At 38.7% G+C, this 27,833-nt stretch overlaps 1 protein-coding gene and 1 long non-coding RNA gene across 3 annotated transcripts; both read right to left on the bottom strand.

The window, feature by feature from the left end:
• Nucleotides 1-1,907: 1,907 nt before the first annotated feature.
• Nucleotides 1,908-27,833, bottom strand: COP8 (Proteasome component (PCI) domain protein). 2 transcript variants are annotated; one of them, XM_077377177.1, is made up of 14 exons: nucleotides 27,525-27,833; nucleotides 27,289-27,440; nucleotides 22,116-22,219; nucleotides 21,959-22,019; nucleotides 21,769-21,861; nucleotides 21,518-21,618; nucleotides 21,007-21,115; nucleotides 20,582-20,626; nucleotides 20,326-20,394; nucleotides 20,138-20,229; nucleotides 19,975-20,017; nucleotides 16,921-16,980; nucleotides 16,579-16,638; nucleotides 1,908-2,338 (listed from the first exon to the last, which is right to left on the bottom strand). In XM_077377177.1, the coding sequence occupies exons 1-14, from the start codon at nucleotides 27,652-27,654 to the stop codon at nucleotides 2,264-2,266; spliced, it is 1,194 nt and encodes a 397-aa protein (XP_077233292.1). In that variant the 5' UTR covers nucleotides 27,655-27,833; the 3' UTR covers nucleotides 1,908-2,263. The 2 variants fall into 2 exon arrangements, with proteins under 2 accessions (XP_077233292.1, XP_077233290.1); XM_077377175.1 differs by lacking the exon at nucleotides 1,908-2,338 and adding an exon at nucleotides 14,523-14,763 and having other exon boundaries at nucleotides 27,525-27,831.
• LOC143875582 (uncharacterized) lies at nucleotides 2,345-11,899 on the bottom strand. The gene is made up of 3 exons (XR_013250147.1): nucleotides 11,401-11,899; nucleotides 3,486-3,546; nucleotides 2,345-3,340 (listed from the first exon to the last, which is right to left on the bottom strand). It is a non-coding gene; the product is annotated as an uncharacterized LOC143875582 (long non-coding RNA).

The raw sequence follows: 27,833 nt of genomic DNA, 5'->3' as shown, positions 1-27,833 counted from the left end.
TTACCTATGGCGAATGAGAAGGCGTAGAGCCTCCTTGGATTGCACGGATGAAGGCACCCGGAAGACCCTTCAGCAAGGGATGAGGTGCGGAGCTACCACGAAGGTGAATTGTAACGGTTTGCTGTAAGGAGTTCTTTAGTAAAACCACCGAGGATTTTTGGTGGAGTGGATGTAGTTCCGGGATTTTGACCAAACCACTATAAAAACCTCTGCGCATTCTTCTCACCTCTTTACATTCTTCTCGTCTCTTTACATTATTTCTTGCATCTTGGTTTTGATTTTCATTAATTAGATTCTTTATCTTTTAATATAATTGTTACTATTTAACAAGGGCAAAAGTTTTTTCTTAAAAAACCCCCGCCCCCCTATTGGGTTGGTCACAGACATTGATCTCTAATTTGTGGATCTCTACAGGTTCCATGTTGATTGAGAATATGCCCTAGACTTGTCCTTCTTCATTTCACAAGATATTGCCTATCATTGCTCTATGCCCTTCCAACGAGGCAATGGTGTTGAGCTTGTAAGTTCCCTTCTCCAATCTGATCCAAGAGCAAGTTTTTGGGCTGCTTTGTTTAAGGTTTATGGAACATCCAAAATTTGCAGCAATCTGCCCATTCCTATTCCTATTATCATCATCAAGCCGAAGGAACCTAAGCTTGTCCCTCACGCTCTCAATGATGTCTCGCAGTACCTGTCACTTGTGCCTCCCTTGTTGCTCGTGAATTCTTTTGTTTAGTTCGATCCAAATGTGGTAGATTGATGCTTCTAAGGCTAGCTTGGCTGTTGTGATGTCTTGGTCTTTCCCCTTTAAGGTATTTCTCATCCATTCTTCTTTATCTTGGAGCCAATTGCAAGGCTTTCATCTGTAGATGAGTTGCCATTTCATGGATCTCCAAATCACTTGAAGAACAGGTGGGTCAATGTTTTCCCGATTGGTTTGCATAGGGTGCAGGTGACGTTGTGGTTGGCTCCTAAGAAGGATATGTTAGAGTAATTAGGTCAAGCAAGAGGTTGCTTGAAGCATTACACCCAAGGTATCTAATTTGGAATACCAAGTTTGTTGCCTCCAGCCCCTATATATATTAGATACACTAGGGTTTTAATAGGTTAGTGGGCTATAGCCTAAATAGGCCCACTACACCAGTCCATTATATTATTGGGCTTATATTAGAACATACATGGGTTACATTATATACCCAACAATTTCCTCCTATGTTCTACATATAGCACAATCCAATATATAGATAGTATAATGTTCAAAACAAAATATTGAATCATCCACATCACCAGTAATTCAAATTAGGCCCAATACCTATATCTGTGTCACATTCTATTTGAATCGTAACTAGGTTATATCCTACTCAGTCACAAACATGTCAATCTACTCATTCAGATCCATCGATCTTACTTTGTATTTGTGTCCCTACCCATTAAGGATCATTTGTTACAATTGTATCACAGCTCACTCACCTAAAGCTCCTTAGCTAAACCCTTTAGGTGAAATTGTTATCAGGTCCTTTATTTAGTTTGAAAAAACTAAGATAATTGGTCGTGTTGAGGACACCTGTATTTAGCCCCGTCTGGCCCATTTTATAGTTAGTCTAGAATTTTCTCACCCAAGGAGATCCAAGCCGGTGTCAATAGTACAACAAACTAGGTTCGGATTGGGAGAGAAATTAAGGATTGTAATTAAAGAGGGGCAGCCGGGCAATATTGAAATTTTAAAAACAAGGTAATACTCGTTGGAGATTTTTACTGTTTTTGTGGGAGTAAAAACAGAAATATATCGATTGTTTCTTATCATTATGTGTTAGTTTCAGTATAAATTTCAAACAATGGTGGAGATTCAATGATGGGTGTCCTGTTTCTACTTTCTAGGATGATTATCTAGATTGCTAAGGCAACCATGAAGTGAATTTTGTAAGTTACTTATTGAAGTTTGGGTGGGGCCCAAAAATAATGAAGCCCCGCACTCTACTCGTATGAACAAAAATGACCAGAGACAGTTGATCTGATGGGCCCAGCAGATGAATGGTTTGGATCACCAAACAAATGTACCCATCTATACTTCGTACATGCCTTCTTCCTAAGAAGAATATGCGAAAACATCATATAGTTTACTTGTAAAGCCAAAAAGCCCATCACAAGCATAAAATTTACCAACCAATGTAAGATCCATTACAAAAATATCACCCACTCGCTCAGATGAAACACAGTCCCTGTCAGAGTAGAGAAGCACATCCATGTATCCTTTCCCACAAGTTTAGACAGGAATCGCCAGGCCCTTTTTTGCCATACTGTCTAGAACATCATTAAGTGCTTGACATAAACCCACAATCTGCAAGGTTGATGATACTGTAAATACAGAAAACTGGGAGTAGATGAAGAGAAAGAAAATGAGTAGTCACATAGCCTATGAAGATGGTAACAATGTCCAGCCTCTGATACAGGGTTTAGTAAAATAATCTAACACAGGTTGATACAAATTGTGGGAAAATAATCTATCATGTCAGATCAATACAAATCAGTTTCTTCAAGAGGACAATATCATGAGAAATGTATCGATCACATACAATCAGGTTTCTAAGGCAGCACAGCATCATCATGTGCATCTTCTATTACGTGTCAGCTTCCAACAATTGTCCAACACAATAATCAGTGGAACATGTCAGTTGAATGTAACTTTTAAAAAAAGCCGAAAGTCACCCCATCTGCTCGAAATTAGTTTAACCCCACCAATCTCGAGCATGAAATATGGATGACGCATCAAATATTTTCATAAAACAAGAGTAAATGACCTAGACAGTGTGTTTTATTTATGACACAAAAGTAGACTGGCAGCTTATTTTTAAATTCGCACCTCTTCTTTTTCTGTTTTTTCATCTCCACCACCTCCGGCGACCACCGCTGCAACTCGGAAGAGGAAGTCAGAAAAGAAGAAAAACTTAATACAATCTTTCGTCTTCTATTTTCATCTTTCTATAAGTCAGGATTTCATGTTGCAATTTGTAAACTGGGGTTTGCTAGCCACTTTCGCAGAAAGCAATTTTGCGCCCGGCTTTTGCATGTGATGAGAGCCATGTCAGATGAATTAAATGAGTAAGACAAAATCTGCCAAAAAGTCAACACGTGGCTGTCATCACAGGCAACAGCTGGGCGTGAAATGGCTTTCCCCGAAAGTAGCTAGCAACTCCCAGTTTACAAATTTGAAATTACAAGATGAAATCCTGACATATAGAAGATGAAAATAGAAGACGAAAGAATCTATTAAGTTCAAACTTCAAACCACAAGCTACTCATAAAAGAAATCCTGACATATCAATGGCATCCACACTGACAACTGCAAATAAAGCATATAGCTACAATTTAAAATGTATTGACAACATGAACGGACATAGTACTAAGGCATACATGAGATGATCATTAAAAGACATGACAGCCCAAAGTCCATTTAAAATCGCAAAAGGTAAAGAGCTAATCCTCACAAGGGTAAAGAAGGGAATGTCATATTTATATGAATTGGAAGAGTTCCTCCACCCTTCAAATCTACAGACGTAGGCCCACGAGTAATGAAATACATTAGTAAGAGAACCCAAACCATCACACTTGCTTATTATTGCAACTCTACGTAGTATGAACAAGGTTAAGTAAGTGAAAAAATAAGGAGAGGGGCAGAAAGTACTCATGAGACAATGATTTGTAAATTACTAAATGAGAGGAAGTATGGTGAATGAGGTGTAATATCAATGGGAGATAAGATAATTTGATACTAACCTGGCGTAAAGTGTAAGAAGTAAGGCACTTCAGCTCATGCATGAACAAGGTGGGCATTAAAACTGTCACGCCCCTTGGTTTTACGTATACCATAGGGACAACTTGTCCCTCATGCCTATCTGTATTTTTCGCGGTTATGAAATAAAATTGTTACCTTTCAAAACAAAAACAAAATTTGTCACGCCCCAAACCGAATTTCCGGTCTAGGTACATAACAGCGCCACATATTCATCAAACTACGAATATGTAAGGCATTCTCACTGGAACCATGCAATAAACAGTCACAAAAAATAATATTCAATTAATTAACTATCAGAGTAATAAATGTGGAAACTAAATCTCTTTGTCCAACGGACTACATCAATTAAACAAAATGATATATTTAAAGATTTATTCCTACTAACGCTACTATCTCAATTAAATATCTCAATTAAACTGAATAACTGGAAATAATAAACTCCTAAACGGGAAACCTTGCTCACACCCGAAGCCCGCGCAACAAGCATCCTACTGTTCTCCACCTGTAACATAGAATGCGTGGAAGAGCTAACGCCCAGTGAAATAGATATGTCTTCACTAATAACATGATATCAATCAATAGAAACAGAATAACTGGCAATCTATATAATAACTGTAACTGGCATAGCATTCTTGCTGGCAAAACTATGTAACCGGCATAACCATTCACAACTGTAACTATAACTTGTAACTGCGCCTAATGCCTAGTGTAATGAGACTAGTACTACTAGACTACGTAGTCATCGGAACCTACCTACTAACTCGTAGGAAGCCACATCCCAATGATCTCGTACGGGATTACATCCCCGAAAATACTGCGTAGGGTGAAGCTCTCGAAAATACTACGTAGAGCCATAATTACGGCTTGATCCGTGACCTCCTTCGACCACTTAGAAAAAGTCCCATACAATAGTAATCATGCAAAACACTTCGTCTCAAAGGACATTAACTGTTACATCCTTACTCGGACAACACCATGTCCTGATGCAAAACTATGAGTAATAAAAGTCTAACCGGCACATACGTGCATGTGGTAGATCCGAACTAGGAGTCATACCATACTGTGAATATTGACCCTCGTGTACACTAACACAGTCAATACCAACCGAGAACATTACAGAAAATTGCATAATAAATCATATTCAATATGTAGAATAATTGTGGGAGAACAAAACTACTCACATGTGGTACTTGTTTGACTTGTCTCCCTCGAAGTAACTCCTTCGATCACTATGTAGTATCACCTACAATCCATATTAACCAGTGATTAACACTTTCGATTAATATCTAGGTCTTACGGGGTAGATCTGTGCCCTCAAAACTGATTGGAAAAACTTTCCAAAAATTCGGCCTTAATAGTGTGTTCGGGCGTCTGAACCGGGCGTCCGAGGACCCGTTCGGACGTCCGAGACAACTCCTCGGGCGCCTCTGAGATTTTCCCCCTTTCGGATACCCCTCAGGTTCATGTCTTCGAGCGCCCGACCCTCGCCCTTCGGACGTCCGAGACTTGGGATTTGGGTTTTCCCAATTCGCGCAAGAACACAAGTTCTCTCCGATTTTCTACCCGATAACCCTTCTTTCTTCTTCCTTTAAGCATATTAAATATCTTAATTAGTTATCTCTTAATTTCCTCAATTGATTAGGGCATCAACGTGAAACGAACGCGAAGATCTTCGGGAAATCAATTCCCACAACCCTAATCTATGATTCTTTACTCGAGGAATATAGGATTTTCACCTCGAATATATGCTTGTTGTTTTCAATCCAACAAACCCTAGATTAAACTTTTAATCTTCTCTTCAAGAGATCTTGGATCTCGGTACATAATAGAATTAATCATAAAATTAAGTTCTACATACCTTTAGAAGACGATATCCACAAGCTTTATTGCTTCTCTCTCCTAGACTTCAAGAATTAGATTCATAGTTGTAAATTCCGTTTCGGTCGCCATTTCGTTTTGGCCACTGAAACGGAATTTCGGTGGGATTTCGGTGCATTTCGGTCGAAACTTTTCGTTCACACAAAAAATATATTAAAAAATATGAGAAAATCCAAATAAAATAAAAAATCAATAGAAAAAGATGAAAAACTAATAAATAGTCCAAAATATGTGTCCCAAAAGGCATATTCATTACTTAAACACATAAAGTCTTGCACAAGTCCAACTGATAGTCTGATACATAGAAAAACATAAAAAAAAAGATACATGAAAGTGAAACATAGACAATAGCTAGTAGCAACTCTCAGTCATCATAACTCGGATGATCATACTCAATGTCTTCTTCGTCGTCGTCGTCGTCGTCGCCGCTGCCGTCATCACCACCTGGACCACCAGTAGGGACATCTTCTTCAAAAGGCATGAGAAAGTCGTCGTCGTCGTCCCCGGCCCCAACCACAGCAGTAGGTGCTTCAAGATTTTCCCACCCAATGTCTTCCGGCGTGAATATAACATCTTCTACTTCTGCAACCCAATCCATCATGACATCCAGATGGTCTATGCTCAAAGGGTCACTAGTGGTAGATGATTTCCTCAACAAGTCCCTAAAAAGGAAAACATTAAGTTTAATGTCAAAGGTTAAACATAAAAGCTTAAAGTGATGAGGTGAGAGTTGAAAACATTATATTACGTTATATACCTTTCTCGAAACTTAAAATTGTAATGGACAAACACCAAGTCATCTAATCTCTGATGCTCCAACCTATTTCTCTTTGCAGAGTGAATGTGTTCGAAGGTGCTCCAATTCCTTTCACACCAAGTCGCACTGCAGGTCTGACTGAGGATTCTGATCGCAAAGGTCTGTAATTCTTCCACGTCACCTCCGAATTGATTCCGCCATGCAACTGTGAAGTAACAAATAGTAAAGCATTATTTGTTGAGAAACTGAAAGTTAAAATGAATTATACTTAATTAAACAAAAAACTCAAATATACCTGGTCCCAACTTCGTTCGGTTGCGGATTGCAAGCTTCATTCCAAACATACCCTTAGCCTCTCGATAATCCTCAATCTGATTGGTGATGAGGTCTTGTGTACCTTCATCAGGTACCAGTCGAGTGATGCATGCCAACAAGCCTCTGGTTACTTCACTGTGCCTAGAGAAGGTAGGAATGAAAAAGAGAGCAGGGTTAAGAAAATATCCTGCTGCATGGAGGGGGCTGTGGAGTTGCCTATCCCATCTTTGGTCGATGATCCTCCAGATGGGATTGTAATCTGATTTTCTCTTCAACCTCTCCTTGATGTTCTCTTTGGCCTTATCCATGGCCTCATATAGGTAACCCATCGCCGGTTTGTCCTGCCGATCTACCAAGCGCAGCACTCTCACTAAAGGCTCGTTGATGTTTAGAATGTACTTGCATTGGTCCCAAAAAGATTTATCCAACACAGTACTAACTACCCCTTCACTCAGTGGGTGTTGGACAAACCTACTAGTACTATACTCATCAGACACAAACATATGTTGAAGTGCTTTGCGATTCAACACCAGACTTTGTATGCTAATGAAATTTGTAGCAAATCTGGTTGCAGCAGGGCGGCACAACTCCTTCCCACCTGTGAACTTCTTCCTCATCAAATTCAAGAGGCTTCCATGGTTGTAGATGAACTTTGTAATCGTTCGAGCCCTCTCAATTGTGGTTGCTATGTGAGAAAATATAGTCGGTTTGCACAGATGCTCCAAGATGAGATCTAAGCAATGAGCTGCGCACGGAGTCCAGAAGAATGTACCAAAAGTGGCTTCTAGTCTTTTCCCAGCAGCTTTGTAACTTGGCTCACTGTCAGTTACAAATTGCACCACATATTCCGGATTCACCTCTCCGACAATCTTTGCAAAGATATTGTATAATTCATCGGCATTCTTCACTATGCCAGATGCATCAACGGATTTGAGGAATATGACTCATTTAGGGCAGTACACCAAAAAGTTGATTAGGGAACGTTGTTTGGTGTCTGTCCATCCATCTGCCATAATGCTACAGCCAGTGTATCTCCATGAGATCTTAATCTCCTCCAAGTAGTTGTTTACCTCATCTACTGTATTCTTCAAAATAGAACCCCTTAAAGCATGATAAGTAGGTGCCTTATAACCCGAACCCACGGCATTCACAGCGTCAAACATAGGTTGCCAGAAAGGTGAATTGGCAATGTTGAAAGGGAGATTGGCATCGTAGCAAAGCATGCCAACCGCCATGTCTGCTCTATCCATTGTTTCTTTAGTAGCCAAAGCACTTTTAATGCTTGGCTGGGCTCCAGGGGTTGTTCGTGGTGCAAAGAAATTCCTGATCCCTCCTATAATTCCCTTCTTTTTCCTTTTTGTACCACTCGGTTCTACAAGAACTTCCTTTCCTCTTCGTTGAAGGACTTGAGGCAATTGTGTGCCAATGTCTTCTTCATCCTGCTCTTCTTCTTCGTCTGGTGTGCCATAAAAACCTCCAACATCTGCTCTGGATATGCTCATCCTAGCCATTTCTTTTCTCTTTGCATCTAAAAGTTGCTTCATTCGATATTTTACATCTTCAGTCACTTTTTTGCATGATGCTACTTCACCAGGAACAGCCGCTAAATGTTCTTTCAAGCGGGTTATACCTCCACCCGATATGACTTTGCCACAGAATATGCAAGTTATTTTATTTCTTTGACCCGAAACCAATGTACCGTAAGCCCATGCCGGGTCATCCGATCTAGCGGGTGCCGAACCAATAGAGGATGCTCCTGCAGAAGGTCCCGAGCCCGACCCACTCATTCTGAAATGAAGTAGAAGAAGGGGAAAAATGAATTAGAAGAAAGAAAATTGAAACAAATTACAAAAAAATGAAGTAGAAGGGGACAAATGAAGTAAGAAATAAAAGAAAGGAAATGGAAAGGAATAAAGAGGACCTTGAGGTTGAACTTGAGTTGAAGAGAAGAAGAAAAAATTAGCCTTCACTCACTTGAAATAAGCCTTTGGAAATACTTCTTGACTTCTTGACCTTGTAGTGGTAAGTTGAATGTATGCCTTCCCTTTGCTCCAAAATAGACTTGGATTGAGTTGAAGAAGAGGGTAAACTTGTAGGAAATTTAGTAGAATAGATAATGTAAGTGAAAGTAGAGAAAGAAGGAGAATCACTTATGTGAAGGTGTAGGATAAGAAGGTAGGGAAAAGGCTATTTATAGAGTTTTTAATTGATTGTGCATTTAAAAATGACTAAAATACCCTTCCCAACAGCTATAAACCGTCACATTTTGAGGTTAAAATGGTCAAAAACCAAAAAGAGCTGTTGCAAGGGCATTGTCGTAAATTCTGCAAAATCCAGTCAAACTAGCCGTTATGCACGATTCCGGCCTGAATGGAGAATTTCGTCCATTCCGGACGAAATTCCGGATTTCGGAAAATTTAGTCCGGAATGGCCGGAATTGAACGAAATTTTGACCGCAACGAAATTTTTTGAATTTCGTTCCGAAATTTAAACGAAACGGAATTTACAACTATGCTTTTTAGGGTTAAAGTTCTAAAATCTGTAGTTTAAGTGTGTATTTATAAACTTTTGTTAAGAGTCCTAAGGTATGTTACGAGTCCTAAGGTAACAAGCTTTTAGAAGCCCTAATTTACTCCAATTAGGAAACTAAAATTTCTCCTTTTTATTTTATTAATTAAATAAAATTTAATATTTTCCGGGACAAAAATACCCCCTCCCCCCTTCAAAACGTTTCCACATTTGGGGTATTTCAAAAACGTTCTAAAATGGTCAAAAACAATTTATCATGACAAGTTAGTATGTTTTGTGTGTACGTGTAGTCGCTACATATTTATGTTAAGTAGTTACGTGTGCAAATGACTCGGCCAATGTTTTAGGCGTCAATCCAAAGATTTTGATAATACTACTTGAGAAACAATTTATCACATCCCCCTTCCCCCCACCCCGCACCCCACGCTTTGACTTCATAATCTACTACTCTTTGAGCCACGCCCGAGCAACCAAACATAGCCTAAGAGTTAAAGATTTTGAAATGGCCACGTGACCTGATCTTAATGACTTTCAATAGCTCATGGGAACATGATCATAAATGTTACCTAGGTACAGGTTGGGTACATCATGTTTTGGATTTCACACATAAAATGAGTGCCAGATATAGCTACATCAGTTTAGTGTGTCGAAGTTAGATGGTTGGGATATCAAGGAAGCGATGAACTTCTTTGAATGCTATTGGTGATTATAAAAATCTATCTTGCTTATCTGAAAGAACAGGGACGGATGAATCTCATGCAATTAGGTTGATGTTTTTAAGGCTATCTTGGTTAAATGAGCCAAATACCCTTCTTTTTGTTAGGAAGAATACCCAAATTACTATATGATATAGAGCGGAAATCGAGTTCGATCCTAGCTATAGAGCACACAACTTTGAAGACCGGTTGGAGTACAATTTGATTCCAAAAATCTTTGATTCGAACTCAGGTCTGCTACAATGCTATTGATGAGCTTAGGAAATGATATGGAGATTCAACACACATCAAGAGCCTGATGTGAATAAGAAGTCTTTCTCAATGACCATTGTTAACAGAGAGTATATATTGGATCTTAAATGTAAAATGACGTCTATTTACTTGGACAGCAGAAGTGTAGTTTGAACATCTTTCGGTTACACAAGGTTACACAATGTAACCGAGAGTTCTCTACTCTCCTTTGATTAAGTTCTAGCTCAAAATAATCCACTCAGGCTCTAGATTTGCTTTAAGTTTAGAACTTAAAAAAGAACAATAGGTTTCAACACAGCAGATCAGTTGAATTCAGTAGTGTGTAAATGACATATTCAGAAAATGATCCGTAAACTCTAGGTTTACATCATAAAATAAAGTTGCAATTGCAATTTTATTTTAAAAAATCCAATAAAGTACTAAAAACAATTAGAGAAAAATAATAATATGGCCCAAAACAATCATAATCAAGATTTCCAGATAACGAGTTAGTCAATATTATAATGTAAGGAATTATACAGGGAACCCAAAACAGACATTAGAAAGAAGTTACTCTTTTGGTTATCTGCAATTCCATCCATCTTCCTTCAAACCATTCTTGTCACTTCAATCTAAAACCATCAGAAGTCATGGAACAACACGCTGTTCCACTTTTAAGTGTGAGCATGGCTTGGAGAGATGGAGGCAGAAAGTGATTCAATGGATGGATAAGATGTGGGAAGGATGGAGCTGGGTGGAATGAGTCAGTCTACGGGGATTAGATTTTAAGAATCAAGACTCAAGAGGTGCATTCTCTGGAAATGGATCGAGGAAGAAGGGTCAGGCTCATTTTCTATGCTAATTACTAATTTTGACTTTTGATCCCCACAGTAAATAATGAAAACTAATGGAGGTACGCATCTCGCGGAGGTGAAGGGAAACATACCCAACTTTAGATAAAAAGAGCTCGAAAAACAGTCAACATAACTAATTTAACCACGATATCATATGATTAAAATGCTTAATAGAGACACCTTCTTCATTTGCTCTTTTGGTAGAATAGGAATGTCAAATAAGGTCAATGGTGGTTTCATGCTACACAAACAAAACAATATACTCAAACAACAACAACGAACACGAAACATTTATAGTCCTCATACAATATCACATAGTTCAAATACCTGTCTTTGTATTAAGATCACAACCCAAGTGCCAAACAACGATGGACACAACAATGTTTGTAACGAGACAAATATGGAGTCGTCTGAATAAACTTTGACCGAACGATCGAACCCAGCAACTTTCCGTTGCTCTCTTTACGCACCACGACCTGCCAAAGCACGAAATATATGTTATCCTGCTCGACCTCCCCGCCAAGCGCAAAATTCGTCTCCCACAGAGTATTGCGTAGGAAAAGCACCGCTAACCTCCCCTCCACATTCATCAATGTAACACTCATACACTTTAAAGTCATATGCTGCAATTCCTTCTCAATGCCCTTCAACTCTTTCCACCTATTCTCCTCCCTATCATAGTAATTTATCTTGCCCGGTATGTCAAAGCAATACAAAATCCCGTCAACTACAACAGTGTTCGATCTCAGACAATAATCCGAAAAATACCCCGTCTCTATCCACCATGACGACCTCTCTGGGTCGAAAAACACCCCCCCCCCCCCCCCCCCCCCTATACTCGTGATCATGAGAAGTTTCCCTGCCACATTTTCATAATGTTCGATACGTTTCCGTCGAATCCCACCAAGTTGTTGGGGGAAGTGAAGAGGCGTCCACGAGGCAAGAACCGGATCAAAAACCTCGCCCTACAATTTAATTCTATTAAGATTACATCCTCCGACAACGTAAATCTTCCCATTCACAACAGCAGCCACGTGATTCCATCTCGGGATCGTCATCGCGGGGCCAGCTTCCCAACTATTGGTACGAGCGTCAAAAATCGAGACTTGAGATGACCGAATTTTATTCACTATACCGCCGATAACAAATAGACGTGGTCACAGGGATCGAGGACGAACCATTTAAAAAGAGGAGAGGGAATGTGTTGATTTTTCTAGGGTTTCCATCACAGGGATCGAGGACGAACCATTTAAAAAGATGGTCATGACTGCAAAAATAGAGGAATGGTTGGGTGCAATTGAGATGGGAGCGGGTGGAGTAGAAGAAAGAGGAGCGAAGGAGAGATCGCCATGATCTATTGACAAGGGAGAGATTAGAGTGGAATGATCTGGGTACCCTCGCTATGCACTGTACAGCGATTTCGTTCGGAAGATTAGGCAACAGGACCTCCTCCTCCTCCTCCATTTCTGTTTCTCCAAACCCTAATCCTCTCTCCGCTAAAAACACTTCCCCTGTAATAGGGAAAGAGACCCCCCTCCAATCTCAACCGTACATGTATACAGTGTTGTTGGGGCCTTATGATGATCAGCTTATGTCTCCAATTATACATCCAAAGAGTTTATAGGCCACTAATCAAACTATCAGACTCCTCTGGTAGTCATGATTTTTGCCCTGGGCCCACGAATCAGAGGATTAGAATCCTCTGTTGGTCATGACTTTGCACCGGGCCCATGAATCAGACAGACGATCAAAATCGTCATAAGAAATTGTTAGTCCAATTTCACTGGCCATAACAGGACTCAAGCTGACAATAGTTCTGTTTCTTCTCACTGCGAAATTCCACGTTGGTCATGTATGAATCCTGATTGTCATGTTTCGAACGAAATGCAAAGTGGCAGTCTCAAGCTATATGTATGCCAATCATTTATATCAGTCAAGAAGGTGTTGAAGATGGAAAGCTAGAATCTGATATTGGGTGATAAATTCCAATGATATGAAGGTAAGAAATTGGAGCGGGTTTAATAACAGAGGTGCAATATCAATTTTTAAGCCATGATCTACATGTTGAAATAGCTACTTATGAAGTAATTGCATTTTCAGCAATGCTCAGTAGAGATCGTTAATTATTTACTACTTTGTACGATTTTGATATCACCACTTCCTTGTTTTGATAATGACATTCTATACAAGGTTTACAATTTCGGTTTCGGTACCGGTTTCGGACCGTGAAATTTCAAAATTTCGGTCGAAATCTGGTACTTGACCCGAACTAATATTTTATTCAATATTAAATTTCGGCCGAAATATTAAATTAATATTAAAAAAACATATTTTTTGGGTCAAATTTTGGAAAAACCGAAATTTCGGCCGAAATAAATGACCGTTTCGGTTTCGATGCATTTCGGTGTCAGTCTCCTCCGAAATCCAAAATTTCGGATTTCTGTCGAAATTTAAAACCATGATTCTATATAACACTTTTCTGGGTGGATTTTGATAGTTTTGGAGGATTGTTACAACATGTAACAGACAATTGGGTATGATTATTAAAACAAGGGAGTGTGTACATCAACTCCAAAGTTGTTGAGGAAATCATTTCCCTAAATAAAAAATGATGTCATACTTGTCATTAGGAAGAAAAACTTTTTGTTCAATTAAATTAAAACCAAAATGGGTGATTTTTGGTTAATTCAAAAAATTGAAAGTTAGTTGCCTCTTTTCATCATTTTGCTTTAGGCTTTTTTGGATAGATGGATTCCACTAAAATTGTTCCTTATTTGAAGTTAAGATTATTTAAAATTAATCCCATCTCCTAGTGGGACATTAAGGCCTCTTTGAAGCCATTAATTACTTCATTTCCATAACAATTAACTTCAATAAGCCCATATGTAGAGCCCATCATTTCTAAAACAATTTTAACCTACATCATCATCCACCTGTGCTGGCCATTCGATCAACGGTCCGCATCATATTGACGATATGAGGCTGTGACTTGGTCACTTCATCTGCTGCCTGCTGGGACTCATTGTGTCCATGACATAGCCTGATAAAGATATATTGACCATTGGATAGTAAGACCTGGATATGGGTTGTCGGCTTGTCGCCAATTTTTCCTCAAGATCTTCCATGCCAAAAATCAAACTTATAAAGATACTTATTGAGGTTTGGGTGGGGCCCACAAATAATGAAAACCAGCAATCTACCTGTGCAGTAAAAATGACCAAAGACTGTTGATCTGATGGGCCTACATAGGGTGACCCTGTGGGTCTAGGCTTGAAGCCTAACGCAGATCTCGTTGGCACTAGGTAAAACCTTATAAAATAATTTGAGTTTCTAAAGCTAGCTACCTATAATATTAATTACTAATGGAGGACCTGGCACATCAATGGTTTGGATCACCAAATAAATGTACCCATCTATACTTTGTACATGCCTTTTTCCTAAGAAAAATATTCTAAAACACCATATAATTACTAGTAAACCAACCAAGAATATCACAAGCATAAAATTTACCAACCGGTGTAAGATCCATTACAAGAAGATCACCGCTCGCTTAGCTGAAACAGAGTCCCTGTTAAGTATAAAAACACATCCATGTATCCTTTCCCCACAGAGAGTTCAGACAGGAACCGCAAGGCCCTTTTTTGCCATACTGTCTAGGACATCGTTGAGCGCTTGACATAAGCCCACAATCTGCAAGGTTGATGATACTGTAAGTAGAGAAAACTGGGAGAAGATGAAGAGAAGAAATTAGTAGTCTAACAATGTCAGACCCCTGATACAGGGTTTAGTAAAATAATCTAACATATATCAATACAAATCGGTTTCTTCGAATGGCCAATATCATGCCAAATGTATCAATCACATAATATCAGTGTGGTTCAAGTTTTATCTATAAGGATCTTCAATTTATGATAATATTCCTCTAAATATACCATAACTATATCATTTCCTTCCAAATCATGGATAGGAAAAAATTTCTCAAGAAAAAATTCCCACCAGAAATACTTTTCTTGCAATCCAAACAGGGCCTAAATGAGTTGTTGCAACCTCCTAGTTCAACATGTCAGTTGAATGTAACCATTAAAAACCAAACTGATGACCATAGCAGCAAATAACCCCTCCAGTTCAGACAAGTCTGAAACATGACATGCATGATTCATCAAATATTTTCATAAAAACAGAAAGTTTAAAAAAAAAAACTTAATAAAATAAATTTTGAGGCTACCATTTTTGTCATTGTGAATGGAGGTAGGAACATTTTCCTATCATTGTAAGGTTTGTACTTATTACGCCGTTTTATTTCTTCCTTTTCCTTCCCCTTCCCTCCGTCTTCTTCACAACCACCACGACAAAGACGCTTCATTTCCATCCAGTTTCTATTTAGATTTCATCTCAACCTAATTTCTCTTTGGATTTCCTTTGCCTTGGGAATCCCCTGTGGTAGGGAAAGTGTTGGCTGTCATGAAACCCCAGAAACATAATATTTTCTTGGAAGGAGGCGTGTGTACCAGAACGGTGGAGGTGGAGCTAGGATGTGTAGAAGTAAAACAAACCGCGTGCTTCGTGATTAACTGTCCAATTCATTCTACTCAGATGGTTCGATCTGTCAATCCGACAACTCAAGCGGTTTCTGAGAAATGGGAGAGAATTGATCAGATTTAGACATGGCGGATGTTCAGGTCAATCCAATTCAAACCGTATAATGAAGTCGGGTTTTGAGAACACGGTTGGTTTTGAGAACACGGTTGAATGTAAAGGATTCCCAAAGTGCATATATCTAATGATTGGTTTTACTGAGTCCCATGGGACTGATAAGTTTAGTTCTTACATGTATCCCATCCCTTGACAATATAGTGTGTCCGGGTTTGGTGTCCAGGCTGTTTTTTCCTACCTTTGTCTTTGTAATCTGTTCTCTTTTGTTCTTGTTCTTCTGGCAGCCCCAGGCCCACTTTGGTTCTATAATTGATTTACCATTATCGAAAAAAAAAAAGGTTGAGTTCAGAGGAGATAAATATTTTAACAGACTGGACAACACAGGCTAACTGGAACCAAAATTTATCTTGTAATCAGGATGGACGTAAACCCATTCATTTTTTTAACCAATGAAATGATTGGGCCCAGCCCCATTGACACCCTTAGCTTCAGGGGAGAGAAGCAAGTAGAGCACAAAAAAAGGAAAGAAGAATATGCCAGTTGTCAGCAGAAAAAAGAATAAGCTTGTTCGTCGCCAAGATGGATTGAGAGTGAAAAGGAGAAGGTTTGGGGGGTTTTCTAAAAGGATTTATTGGTGATGTTGTTTGACAGTTATTTATCATAGCAAGCCCTACATTGGACAGCAGCCCATACATTAATAAAGAACATGAGACTGTTTTAAGAAAAAAATCAAGAATACAACTCAACTCAACTCAACTCAACTACGCCTTTGTCCCAGACTAGTTGGGGTCGGCTTAAGAAAAAATCAAGAATACCAAACGAAATTAAGTAACAACTAACAAGTAAGTTTACCTGTTGATCCCATTGCTGCAACTCCTCCGTGTCGTCCTCAAAATGAATGACCTCTTCGACCTGAAAATGAAACCATTCAACCAAAAGCCCCAATGAGCCCACATTAACAAGATAAAAATATATTTTTTTTTGAAATGGAACAAGATAAAAATATAAAACCAAATGTCATGTCTAATCAAGTCTTTTAGGTTGATGATTCCAAAGCAGGGAAATCTCAGCTACTAAATAAATGAGCCAAGTGATTTGGTTTAGCAAGCAACAATTGGCCCATTAATACTAGGAAGATAATTCCCTTCAAAGGAATAATTCATCTTGTATGGGATCTTGGGAAGAAAGACTTACTTGATCAATGGATCCCCTCATTCTGTCTTCGTAAATCATTCTTGATGCAATCTTCTCAGCCTGCCAATAACAATCAGCTAAAAAACTTTCTCGGAACATTTGAACTCAGCTGAGATGCTGATTATGGCATGCCATTGGTAAAGGCAGTGTCTTTGCAGTGTAAATGTTAAGACAGAGTACACAAATTCATTTAAAGATAACAATGGACTACAAATAAATTATTTCAACTGATCATCATATGTGTCGCACTGTTGCTAGGCAGATGGTTATGGTTTGGCATTCATACAGCTTTCCTACAACTCAACTCAACTCAACTAAGCCTTTGTCCCAAACTAGTTGGGGTCGGCTGATGAATCCTTTAGAAAATTTTCATGAAGAAGGTGAAAGAATCTACCCTGCTCAAATTGACTAAGTCTAATCCTAACACTAGTTGGGTTCATCTACATGGATCACTTTCTTCCATTCTCTCCTATCCAAGGTCATGTTCGTCTACATGGATCACTTGCTTCCATTCTCTCCTATCAAAGGTCATGTTCTATTTTATGTTCCTAGCCATCAAGTCTTTCCTCATTGTTTCTGCCCAAGTTGTTTTCGGTCTGCCCTTTCCTCTTTTTACTCCATCAACTTGGCACGAGTCACTTCTTCGGAGCATCCAAAGGCGTACGTTGGATATGCCTAAACCATCTCAAGCGGTGCTCTCTCATCTTCTCCTCAATTGGTGCCACCCCCACCTTTTTACGAATGTCTTCATTTTTAATTCTATCTAACCTTGTGTGGCTGCACATCCATCTAAGTATTCGCATCTCCGCTACACTCATGCACTTGTTGCTTCTTGGTGGCCCAACATTCTGGGCCGTATAGCATGGCTGGCCTCACAGTTGTCTCATAAAACTTTCCCTTCAACTTGGTAGGTATTTTATGGTCGCCTCCTGAAGCATGCTTCCACTTCAACCAAACTGCCGTTATTCTGTGGTTAACATCCTCTTCAATCGCTCTTTCCTTATGTAGGATTGAACCAAGATCGAAAGATGTCCCTCTTAGGTACCTCCTGTCCAGATGACATGAAATTTCATAAACTTTGAAATATGTTGAAAATGCATCTGCAGATATTTCTGTTATTTTATATCTTTAACAACCTTTTTTTTTATAAATACCACCACTAATTACACTTACAATGTCTCGCATTCTAGAAGTAGAGCCAAAATGAACTAGAACACTACACAAATTGAGAATAATCTCCAACTAAAATACTTCCAACAATTGTACTTAATGTATCAAATCTAATAGCAGAACCAAAATGAACAGACTGCGTGCTAGTAAACTACACCATTTGACAATGATCTCCAACTAAAACATCTAGGTCATTAGTAAAAGATCTAATATCCAAAGGGATTTGCTACAGTCCTTCGCAAAAGGCATTTCGCAGCTGGTCTGTCGCATGTCAGACCAGCCACCTCGTGAATGAAGACAAAAGCTTTTGTCTTCATTCACGAGGTGGCTGGTCCCAGATGCGACAGACCAGCCGCAAAATGCCTTTTGTGATGGACGCTAGCAATTCCCATATCTAAATTCCATCTTTCAAGTAAACCATCAAAGGGCAAACTATGTTTCTTTTGACAAACCCAAAACACTGATATTTAACAGATACAGTATCCCTCTCTATTCAAGACTAGCAGCTCATATCTCTCACTGGAAGAGGAAAAGGTAGAAGTAGAACAGCTAATTCAATTTAATCTAAAAAACATATGAAGCAACTGTCGACGACTAAACCCTCAATATCGAAACAACATAACAAAAAAAATCAACATCAATGGCAGGATGCATGAAGAACAAAGAAATTATCATAGTGAATGGCACATGATCTGATAGGTGGTGCATACGTGTCATAACCTTGCTTATCTTTCAAAAAAAAAATCTCCAACTAAAATACCTCCAACAATTGTACTTAATGTATCAAATCTACTAGCAGAACCAGAATGAACAGACTACGTGCTAGTAAACTACACCATTTGAGAATGATCTCCAACTAAAACATCTAGGTCATTAGTAAAAGATCTAATATCTAAATTCCATCTTTCAAGTAAACCATCAAAGGGCAAAATATGTTTCTTTTGACAAACCCAAAACAATGATATTTAACAGATATAGTATCCCTCTCTATTCAAGACTAGCAGCTCATATCTCTTACTGGAGGAGGAAAAGGTCGAACACCTAAGTAGAACAGCTAATTCAATTTAATCTAAAAAACATATGAAGCAAATGTCGACAACTTAACCCTCAATATCGAAACAACATGACAAAAAAATCAACATGAATGGCAGGATATATGAAGAACAAAGAAATTATCATAGTGAATGGCACATGATCTGATATGTGGTGCATACGTGTCATAACCTTGCTTATCTTTCAAAAAAAAAATCTCCAACTAAAATTCCTCCAACAATTGTACTTAACGTATCAAATCTACTAGCAGAACCAGAATGAACAGACTACGTGCTAGTAAACTACACCATTTGAGAATGATCTCCAACTAAAACATCTAGGTCATTAGTAAATGATCTAAATTCCATCTTTCAAGTAAACCATCAAAGGGCAAATTATGTTTCTTTTGACAATCCCAAAACAATGATATTTAACAGATATAGTATCCCTCTCTATTCAAGACTAGCAGCTCATATCTCTCACTGGAAGAGGAAAAGGTAGAAGTAGAACAGCTAATTCAATTTAATCTAAAAAACATATGAAGCAAATGTCGACAACTTAACCCTCAATATCGAAACAACATGACAAAAAAATCAACATGAATGGCAGGATGCATGAAGAACAAAGAAATTATCATAGTGAATGGCACATGATCTGATATGTGGTGCATACGTGTCATAACCTTGCTTATCTTTCCCAAAAAAAAAAGGTGTCTTAACCTTGCAGGAAGCACCCGAGGACCAGGGAATCATTTTAACTAGCCAACCAATGGAGCCCTAATATCACTACTTTGATACAAACCTTTTAAAATAGGACATATAGCATCACTTATTAAGTAGATGAAGAATGTACCTTTTGAGGAGCAATGCCAAGTAAAGTCCCTAGTTCCTCAAAGCTGCACGAATGAAAAATTGAAGAGAAATGTCACAAAAAAAGAAAATAGCAAAATATGAGACATTTATCCTCCCAAAATAAAAATAAAGAGAAAGAAAAAAAGGCATCATCAAATTCCAACCTTATGTTTGTATAAAGTTTACTTGCACTTAGAAGATTATGCTCAATCATGGCACGATCCAACACGGTGAAATTGTCCGGTAAAAGCGCTTTCTGTTTGAAAAATCAATCGAAGCTGAATTATTGCGTCCAGCAAACAAGGGACAAAGGTAGAAAAGATGAAATTCATGGAGCCATGATGTCTGTAACCTGATGTATTTTCAATTCTTCGGCAAATGCATCGATTTCTGGTTTTCTTAAAATTCTCTCCAAGTAAACCTGATAAGTAGATATAGAATGCAAACCATGTTCACAAAAAACCCTAAATGGACAAAACAGAACATAACGTAACAAACTAAAAATAAAAAGTAAAACATTGCAGGATATAAGCACTGAGCTAGAATAAACACTCCTAAAACAGAACACGTTATTTCCAAAAAAAAAAGAACACAGTACATGATTATACCTTTTGCAATATTGGGTAAATCTTCAATTTCGAGCACCTCTCATCCTGTAAGTAAAACACGATGTTTCAACATCAACAAGATTTCATGTTGAGAGAGATCAGATTCTCCTTTGAGAAGAAAGTATCAGAGTTATGGATTTGTATCGACTAAGAATAAAAAAAATATGACTTAATTTCAAGACCATAAACATCTAGAAACAATAGCACATACACCAATATGACCAGTGGATTCAATTTAACTGAGTTCAACACTTAAACAACCACAACAAAACATAAATATTGAAGATTGTGTCTCAATAATCCATTGCCGACTCATCTAAGCTCTTCAATTATGAGAATCAACTAGTCAGCAGGCGTAGAGGAAAAAAAAATTGACATTGTTGAAGCAATAATATCTCCAATTCAATTACAACAAAAATGAGTACCTTATACAAAGTGGCAAGAACACGAGAGCGTTGGGGGCCTGCAGCAGCCAAAATTGTGCAGGTCACAGCAGCACTCAGAGCTTGCTCCAGTGCGTCCTCATCAATCAGCCTGCGAATAGGAGACAGTGTTTAAAATTAAAAAAAATGCATGATTCTTGATATTAACTAGCTTCTAAATCTCCCAAGCCATTATGTAATATGCATAGAGCCTCATCCAAAAAGCAGTCTGAATCATGACTCAAGAAACTTTAGAATGGTATACAAGAGTTTAGCATGTTCAATTATTGGCCTCAATTCAAGAAGTGTCAAAATAATAATAATAATAATAATAATAAACCCATCAAAAATTAATATTAAATTATTAACCAGCTTTGAATCTTCTTGAGCTCAAGAGCATTCAAAGAAACACCATTTCATGGAATGAATCGAAAAAGAACACTTTCATGGAATGATCACATATACAAATGCAGAAAATTTATATACAAATGCAGAAATTTCCTTCTCTACATACTCATCTCCAATTTGTCGCTTCTCAATCTGAGAAATGTCATAATAACGAAGTGCAGCTTCAAGAAACTTCCTCTTTAAATCTAAAATCCTTGCATAACAAACCTGTCAATAAAATAAAGAAAGCACAATTCAAAAGCAGCATAACTAATTCTGGTGCTTTCAGGTAACAATGGAATTATAGTAGCCAATGTTTCTTTTTTTCTTTTTTTCTTTTTTTTTGAATACATGAGCCAATGTTATAAGAACATTTACCTTGTATTGTAAATTCAATACTTCCTGTTGACTATTGCTCACCAAGAAAGAGGCTTTATTAATGAAAACTTCTGCATTTACAGCATCATCATCCTGTCATGTGAAGCAAGTAGAAAAATATTACAGTCACTGCAAATTGATAGATTTACCAAATATCCAGACAATTTTATTGCATAGTAGGACAGCTTACCTCAAGATAGAGGCGAGCAATCTGGACACATTTGGACAACTTGTAGGTCTCATCAAGCATTCTAAAGGAAAAGACAATGCAGATGGTTAAGAATTATGGCAAAGAGGTAAAATTCTATACCGAGTTTCACAAGAAGCCCAAACGATTACTCACTGACCTGATTCCAGAGTCCAGATCAATGCCACTGAGCATTTGCGCTGCTTTTGACCACTGCTGCTCAGATTCATACAACTCAGCAAGCTTCTCTCTTATGATTAACACCTGCAAGATTTGCGAGTAGATGCAAGTCCTAGATTAAAACGTATAGGAAGATCTAGCCTAATGAAGAAGCACATGGGCATCAAATGGATTTAGGACTACAGGTTTTTTTTTTCTTTTTGAATAAGATTCGTGATGTTAGTATTATCATGAATAGATTGGCATCAAACATAACAGTCGACTATACCATGTTTAAACTTTAAACTTCAAAAGTGACAAGAGAAGAAGTGAACAAGTTCACTTCATAAGGAAATGTGTGTGTGTGTGTGTGTGTGTGTCTATATATATATATATATATATATATATATATATATATATATATATATATAGGAATAATGGAAGGTTCCATTTTTTTTAATGGTGAGATTGTTAAAAACGAGCAAGAGCTCCATGATCGAGATGGCCAAGCTACAACCGAGCAAAGAAGGAAAATAAAGAAAAACAGAAATAGGAGCCCCCTGAGGAGGGAGATGACCAAAAGTCTCAAACACGTGTCTCTCAATGTCCGATCGAGCAAGCTGATCTGCCTCTGAACCAGCCGATCAGAAGACATGCTGAAAAAGTGAAGTAATCCTCAGTCATGTCTGAGATCTCCTAAATGGCATCACCAAATCTCCAAGGATGACTACCACGACTGCTCACCCAGCGAATGCCATTAACGGAACCTCCCTCAATAATGATAATATCCAACTAAATCCGATCAACAAGATGGATTCCATTTCAAAAAAATGATCAACGAGATGGGTATCATACAGCATTGCATGAATCTCAGCCTCATTGGAATCCTTCTCGTCAATCGGCCCGGAAAAGGCCCATATAATCTGATTGAAAGGTTCAAATAATTTTATAAACTTTCCCTTCTACTAGGGGTACAACTTGGGTCGGGTTCAACCCGATTTTGGGTCGGGTTGGGTTGGGGCAACTCAAAAATCGGGTTGGGTTGGGTTAGAAAAAGCTAACCCGAATTAAAATCGGGTTGGGTTCGGGTTGAGACATAGATAACCCGACCCAACCCGAAACCCGAAGCATCCTTGTAAAACATGCTAGGAATTTGAAAATTGAACTAAAGGAATGGCGCCATCTATTCTCAAAAGTTACTTTTTTCATGATAACAATGACAACTGTCCACTTTAAAGTTACTTTTTGAAAGATAACATTTACAGCAATCACGTCTCTCTTTTTATCAATTTTTTAATTCTTTTTCCTTTTATCTTTTAGAATGACAACTGTCACTCAAAGCCAATGTTTTTTTTCTACTTTTTCATAACAAGCCTTTATTGCATCTGACGGGTGTAAAAGCTAAGAAAAGTAAAATCCTATCTTTAAACTCATCTAACGAGTGTAAAAGCTAGAAAAAAAACCTAAAATCCCATCTTCAACCTAAAATACAGAACCTCGGCAATGTCTTCAGTTGTGCCTCCGGCCGTGCCTCCCATGCTTCTCTGTAAATAAAGGCATTCCATTCCCCTCCTTCAAATGTCATTTGAGAAACCAAAAAACCCATAATCCCATTTATCCTCCCTTTTCAGTTTTTCGAAATCCTTGTTAATTTTGCAATGGAAGTCCCTTGGTCACATCTAGTCATCTAGAAGAAAGAGGGCATGCCTCAGATGAAATGGGTAACTTTTTTTTTCTTCATCTCCTTTTTTGGATTTTGGGTTTTTCATCCCCTCTTGTTTTTTTTAATCAACAAATCGGGTTGGGTCGGGTTGACAATTTCGGGTTGGGTTCGGGTTAGGGTTAAGCAAATGATGTCTCGGGTTGGCCTCAACCCGACCCGAGTTGCACCCCTACCTTCTACAACCATGGGAGTAAATGATCCATAACTCCATATTCAAACACAAACGTAATGATTTACTAGAACTTTGCCAACATAGTTTAGAGAAAATATGTAGAAGAGCATTATATAGAACAAGAAGAGAAAGAGGTAAGGAATTGAAGCCTTGCCAAGACCTTAAAAAGAGCTCCAAAGCTCCCAACTCTAAAATTACCAAACTACTCTTCTGTGGCATTTGCATCTTGGTGGAAATGGGAAGACAGGAAAGAATTGATGAATTCTCTTCCAAACACATCTTCAAATTAGGTGATAAGGAAGAAACATGAGGACTTAAGAAGGAACCAGACCACTAGACCCAAGCCAAGAGGCAAAATCTCAGCCTTCTGGTAGAGTTTGGAACCTTCACCCCAAGTATAGGGCATAACTCTGCTCTTGAATCTGATTCGCAAAAAAAAAAAAAAAATAGAAGAAGAAGAAGAAGAAAAAAAAGAAAAACAAATCTTTTGCATCTCTACCCCGCCAAATGGTGGAAATTTAGACAGTTTACTTCGAGGGTAACCGTGACCTCCTAAATTAAAAAAGACTATTTTTTTGTGTAGAAAATGCGCCTACCGATTCTCATTAACAAAGTTTCTTTAAATACAATAAAACCAGCACATCCTTAATTCCCTACGTAACTACTCTTAGTGCTTATCTCTAAGCAAATGAAGATGCAAAAAATAAACCCTCTACTTACCTACACCTACACGTGGATAACATCCACTTTATTGACTTAAATAGATAAAATAAATCCCACCATTCCAAAAAAAAAAAAAAGATAAGATCAATCCCTAACTTCCTGTCTTCTGCATATGCGCGTATCATCCCCCCCTCTTCGAAGAAGCCGGTCCTCCAAGTTAGCATCAACATAATGAGTTCCTTCTTCGTCCCATGAACCTTCTATCAAATACAACTTTTGTGTCTTGCATCAGTGCCGGAGAGAACTTTTCATCGCAGTTATAGCATAACCCTGGGAGACGCCTCTCCTGAATTTGAGTTGGAGTAAGTCGTGTAATAGTCGGATGGGTTGAGGGCCAACGGTGCTGAGATCTCCTTGATCTGTGACCCGCACTCCCGCTGAAATCTGATTTTTTCTTCTTGTAACCGCGCCAAGCCGATGGTAGCCGCGAATGACATGGGTTTAAATTGTGTTTGGTACTCGTCCACTAATGCACATTGTTTTAACTTGGTGAGGGCACCTACTGGATCTTCGCACTCCGTCGGACCGAAGCGTGACGCTAGGGCCTTGGAGAAGGTAGCCCAACCAACTAGTAAGGGCCCCAGAGTTCTCCATCCGTTTGTACCATTGCAAGGCCCTCCCCTCCATGTGAAAAGATGCAATCATCAACCATTTGATAACAGTTGGAAAAAAAAATTGGCGCGATACAACCAGCCTAAGGGATAGCTGCCACCTTGGGAAATATAACTGAAGGGTTTGAGTTTGGATACCACACGCATCCCCGGTCTGTGAGTTCCCTCCCGATCGAATTACGGAGTTTCCCATGGTGGATTCTCCTTTTTCATGATTTAGAGTCAATTTTTCATAATTGGAAGCCAAAAGGTTGAGTTTTTTGGAGTACCTCGTCCATCATTCTTCTGTACGCCATAGCTTCTTCTTGCATCTTAGATTGGGTCTCATGGAGTTGCATCACCGATTCGGCCAACTGAGAGAAACGAGAGCCATCCGCCATTGTAGGAACCGCCTCGCTCTGATACCAAGTTGTTACGTACTTACGTGCTTCCTTTGCCCCGCCCAATGGTGGAAATTTAGGTGGTTTACTTCGAGGGAAACCGTAACCTCCTAAATTTAAAAAGTTTATTTTTTGTGTAGAAATTGCGCCTGCCGATTCATTAACAAAGTTTGTTTAAATAATAAAACCAGCACATCCTTATTTCCCTACGTAACTACTCTTAGTGCTTGTCTATGATATAATAAAGATGCAGAAAATAAACTCCTACTTAGTAACACGTACACGCGGATAACATCCACTTTATTAACTTAAATAGATAAGATCAATCCCTAACTTCCTACCTCCTGGATATGCACATGTCAGGGACTGTCATAATAAAGTTGAAAAGTTGTTTTCATATGTAATTGAAGGCAAAGAGGGGTGATTTGCTGTTGGAAAAATATCGACAGGGAATACAAATATTGATTTGGAACCACCTATTCCAACCTTTGCTCATGAGGGGCAAATAGTTTCTTGATCCAAATCTGTAAAATCATAATTTTGATCAAACCACACATTGCGATACACTATGCTTTCTAATTCCATAAAGAGTTTATCTAATAGATCCAGCTGATGGGAAGTATGTTTCCAGGGGCGGATGGGTGAGTGGTGTGTAAGAACCTGCTCTTGGGAGGGGAAAAACAAATACGAATGTAAATTCCTGAATAATCTTATTTCTCAATTATTCAACCATTCCATTTTTACCAAGTTCAACATTAGCTTGATCAGTCAACATTTACATATTTCGATGTAACACCATGATGTTACTTGTGGGAAGAGCACTTGCCATTTGTTGGTTATTAGGGGCATCACAGAAATGTCCCGGTCATTCCTTTCAAAGACTCAAGATTATTAACCTATCCAAAGCCCTGTCACCTGGCTGGCCATCTAAATCTCAAACCAACTGACTAGACCATATGCCTCCCAGCTCCGTAAACAAAAGAAACACTTCAATAAATAAGCTATAAACTGGATTTAGAAGTCTTCAGATTCAAGATTTGAAACTTATAATACTTCCCTCTTTAAAGTTCTCTGAAAGCAACCATCAAACTCACCTTCAGGCTTGTTTCAGTTGGTGAATTTACTTAGCATACTCCTATCATTGAACAGCCCCTACGCTCATTTCAAATAGAAACATAATGTGAGGAGAGAATTAGCCCCACCCACCTCCAACACTTAAATGCAATAAAAATGCCAAATAAGGAACGCTTATGGGCAACACATTTGATATCCAAAACCAAGCACGATTTTTGCACCAATTTGTTACAAAATTTCCCAGAATAATTAAAAAAAATACTACCTTAGCTAGCATTCCAATCTTTCCTAAGCATTTACATTACAACATGCTCCTACAAAACCAGCGATAAAACGCAACAAATTATCGGACTAATAGAAGTTAGTCTTGGGCAATGGGTTCAATGTCAGCATGGGAAAAACAGCAAGATGTAATTAAACCAGATAAGTTCTTCGAATATATATAGTGATAAAGCAATAGAGAGAGAGAGAGAGAGAGAGAGAGAGAGAACCTGTTCTTCGAAAGAAACGACTCGAGGCTGAATCTGAGTTAGGGCATAATGAGCTATCTCCTTTTGGGAATCCGCCTCCAACCTCCCCAACTCCTGTGCAAACGTCTGCAGAAGCTGTCGCGAGACCACCAACGGAACGTCGTCCGACACCACTGAGTTACCCAAACAGATTATAAACTCATATTTGAACTATTTCAAAAGAAGGTGAAAATTTTGTGGGTTGTGTTTATATTTACTATGATCGATGAATTTTTTGGACTGCGTGATGTCGTTGGATGTGAAGACGGAGGAGAGTATGAGCTTGTACTGTTCGATCTTTTGCCTCTGGTCTGTGATCGCAGAGGCACTCGCCAGGGTGCTCTCCATCGCTCTCGACGGTCTTTTGCTTTCCTCGAAACCCTAACCCTAGCTCTCTCTCGTCTGAGCTCCCGATCCTTTCCTTGAAACCCTAGCGCTCTAAACGAGTACGGCCCTGTTTGAGCTTCTATTCCATTGATCTACGTACGTGTGGGTGTGGAATACTTGTAAAAAGAGATTGGGGTGGC

Source organism: Tasmannia lanceolata, unplaced genomic scaffold (genome assembly GCF_043159265.1).
Source record: "Tasmannia lanceolata isolate RefF3 unplaced genomic scaffold, GAP_Taslan_0.1 ptg000004l, whole genome shotgun sequence".
NCBI lineage: Eukaryota > Viridiplantae > Streptophyta > Magnoliopsida > Canellales > Winteraceae > Tasmannia > Tasmannia lanceolata.
The sequence above is the reverse complement of the archived record's forward strand: the minus strand, read 5'-3'. Positions and strand labels throughout refer to the sequence as shown.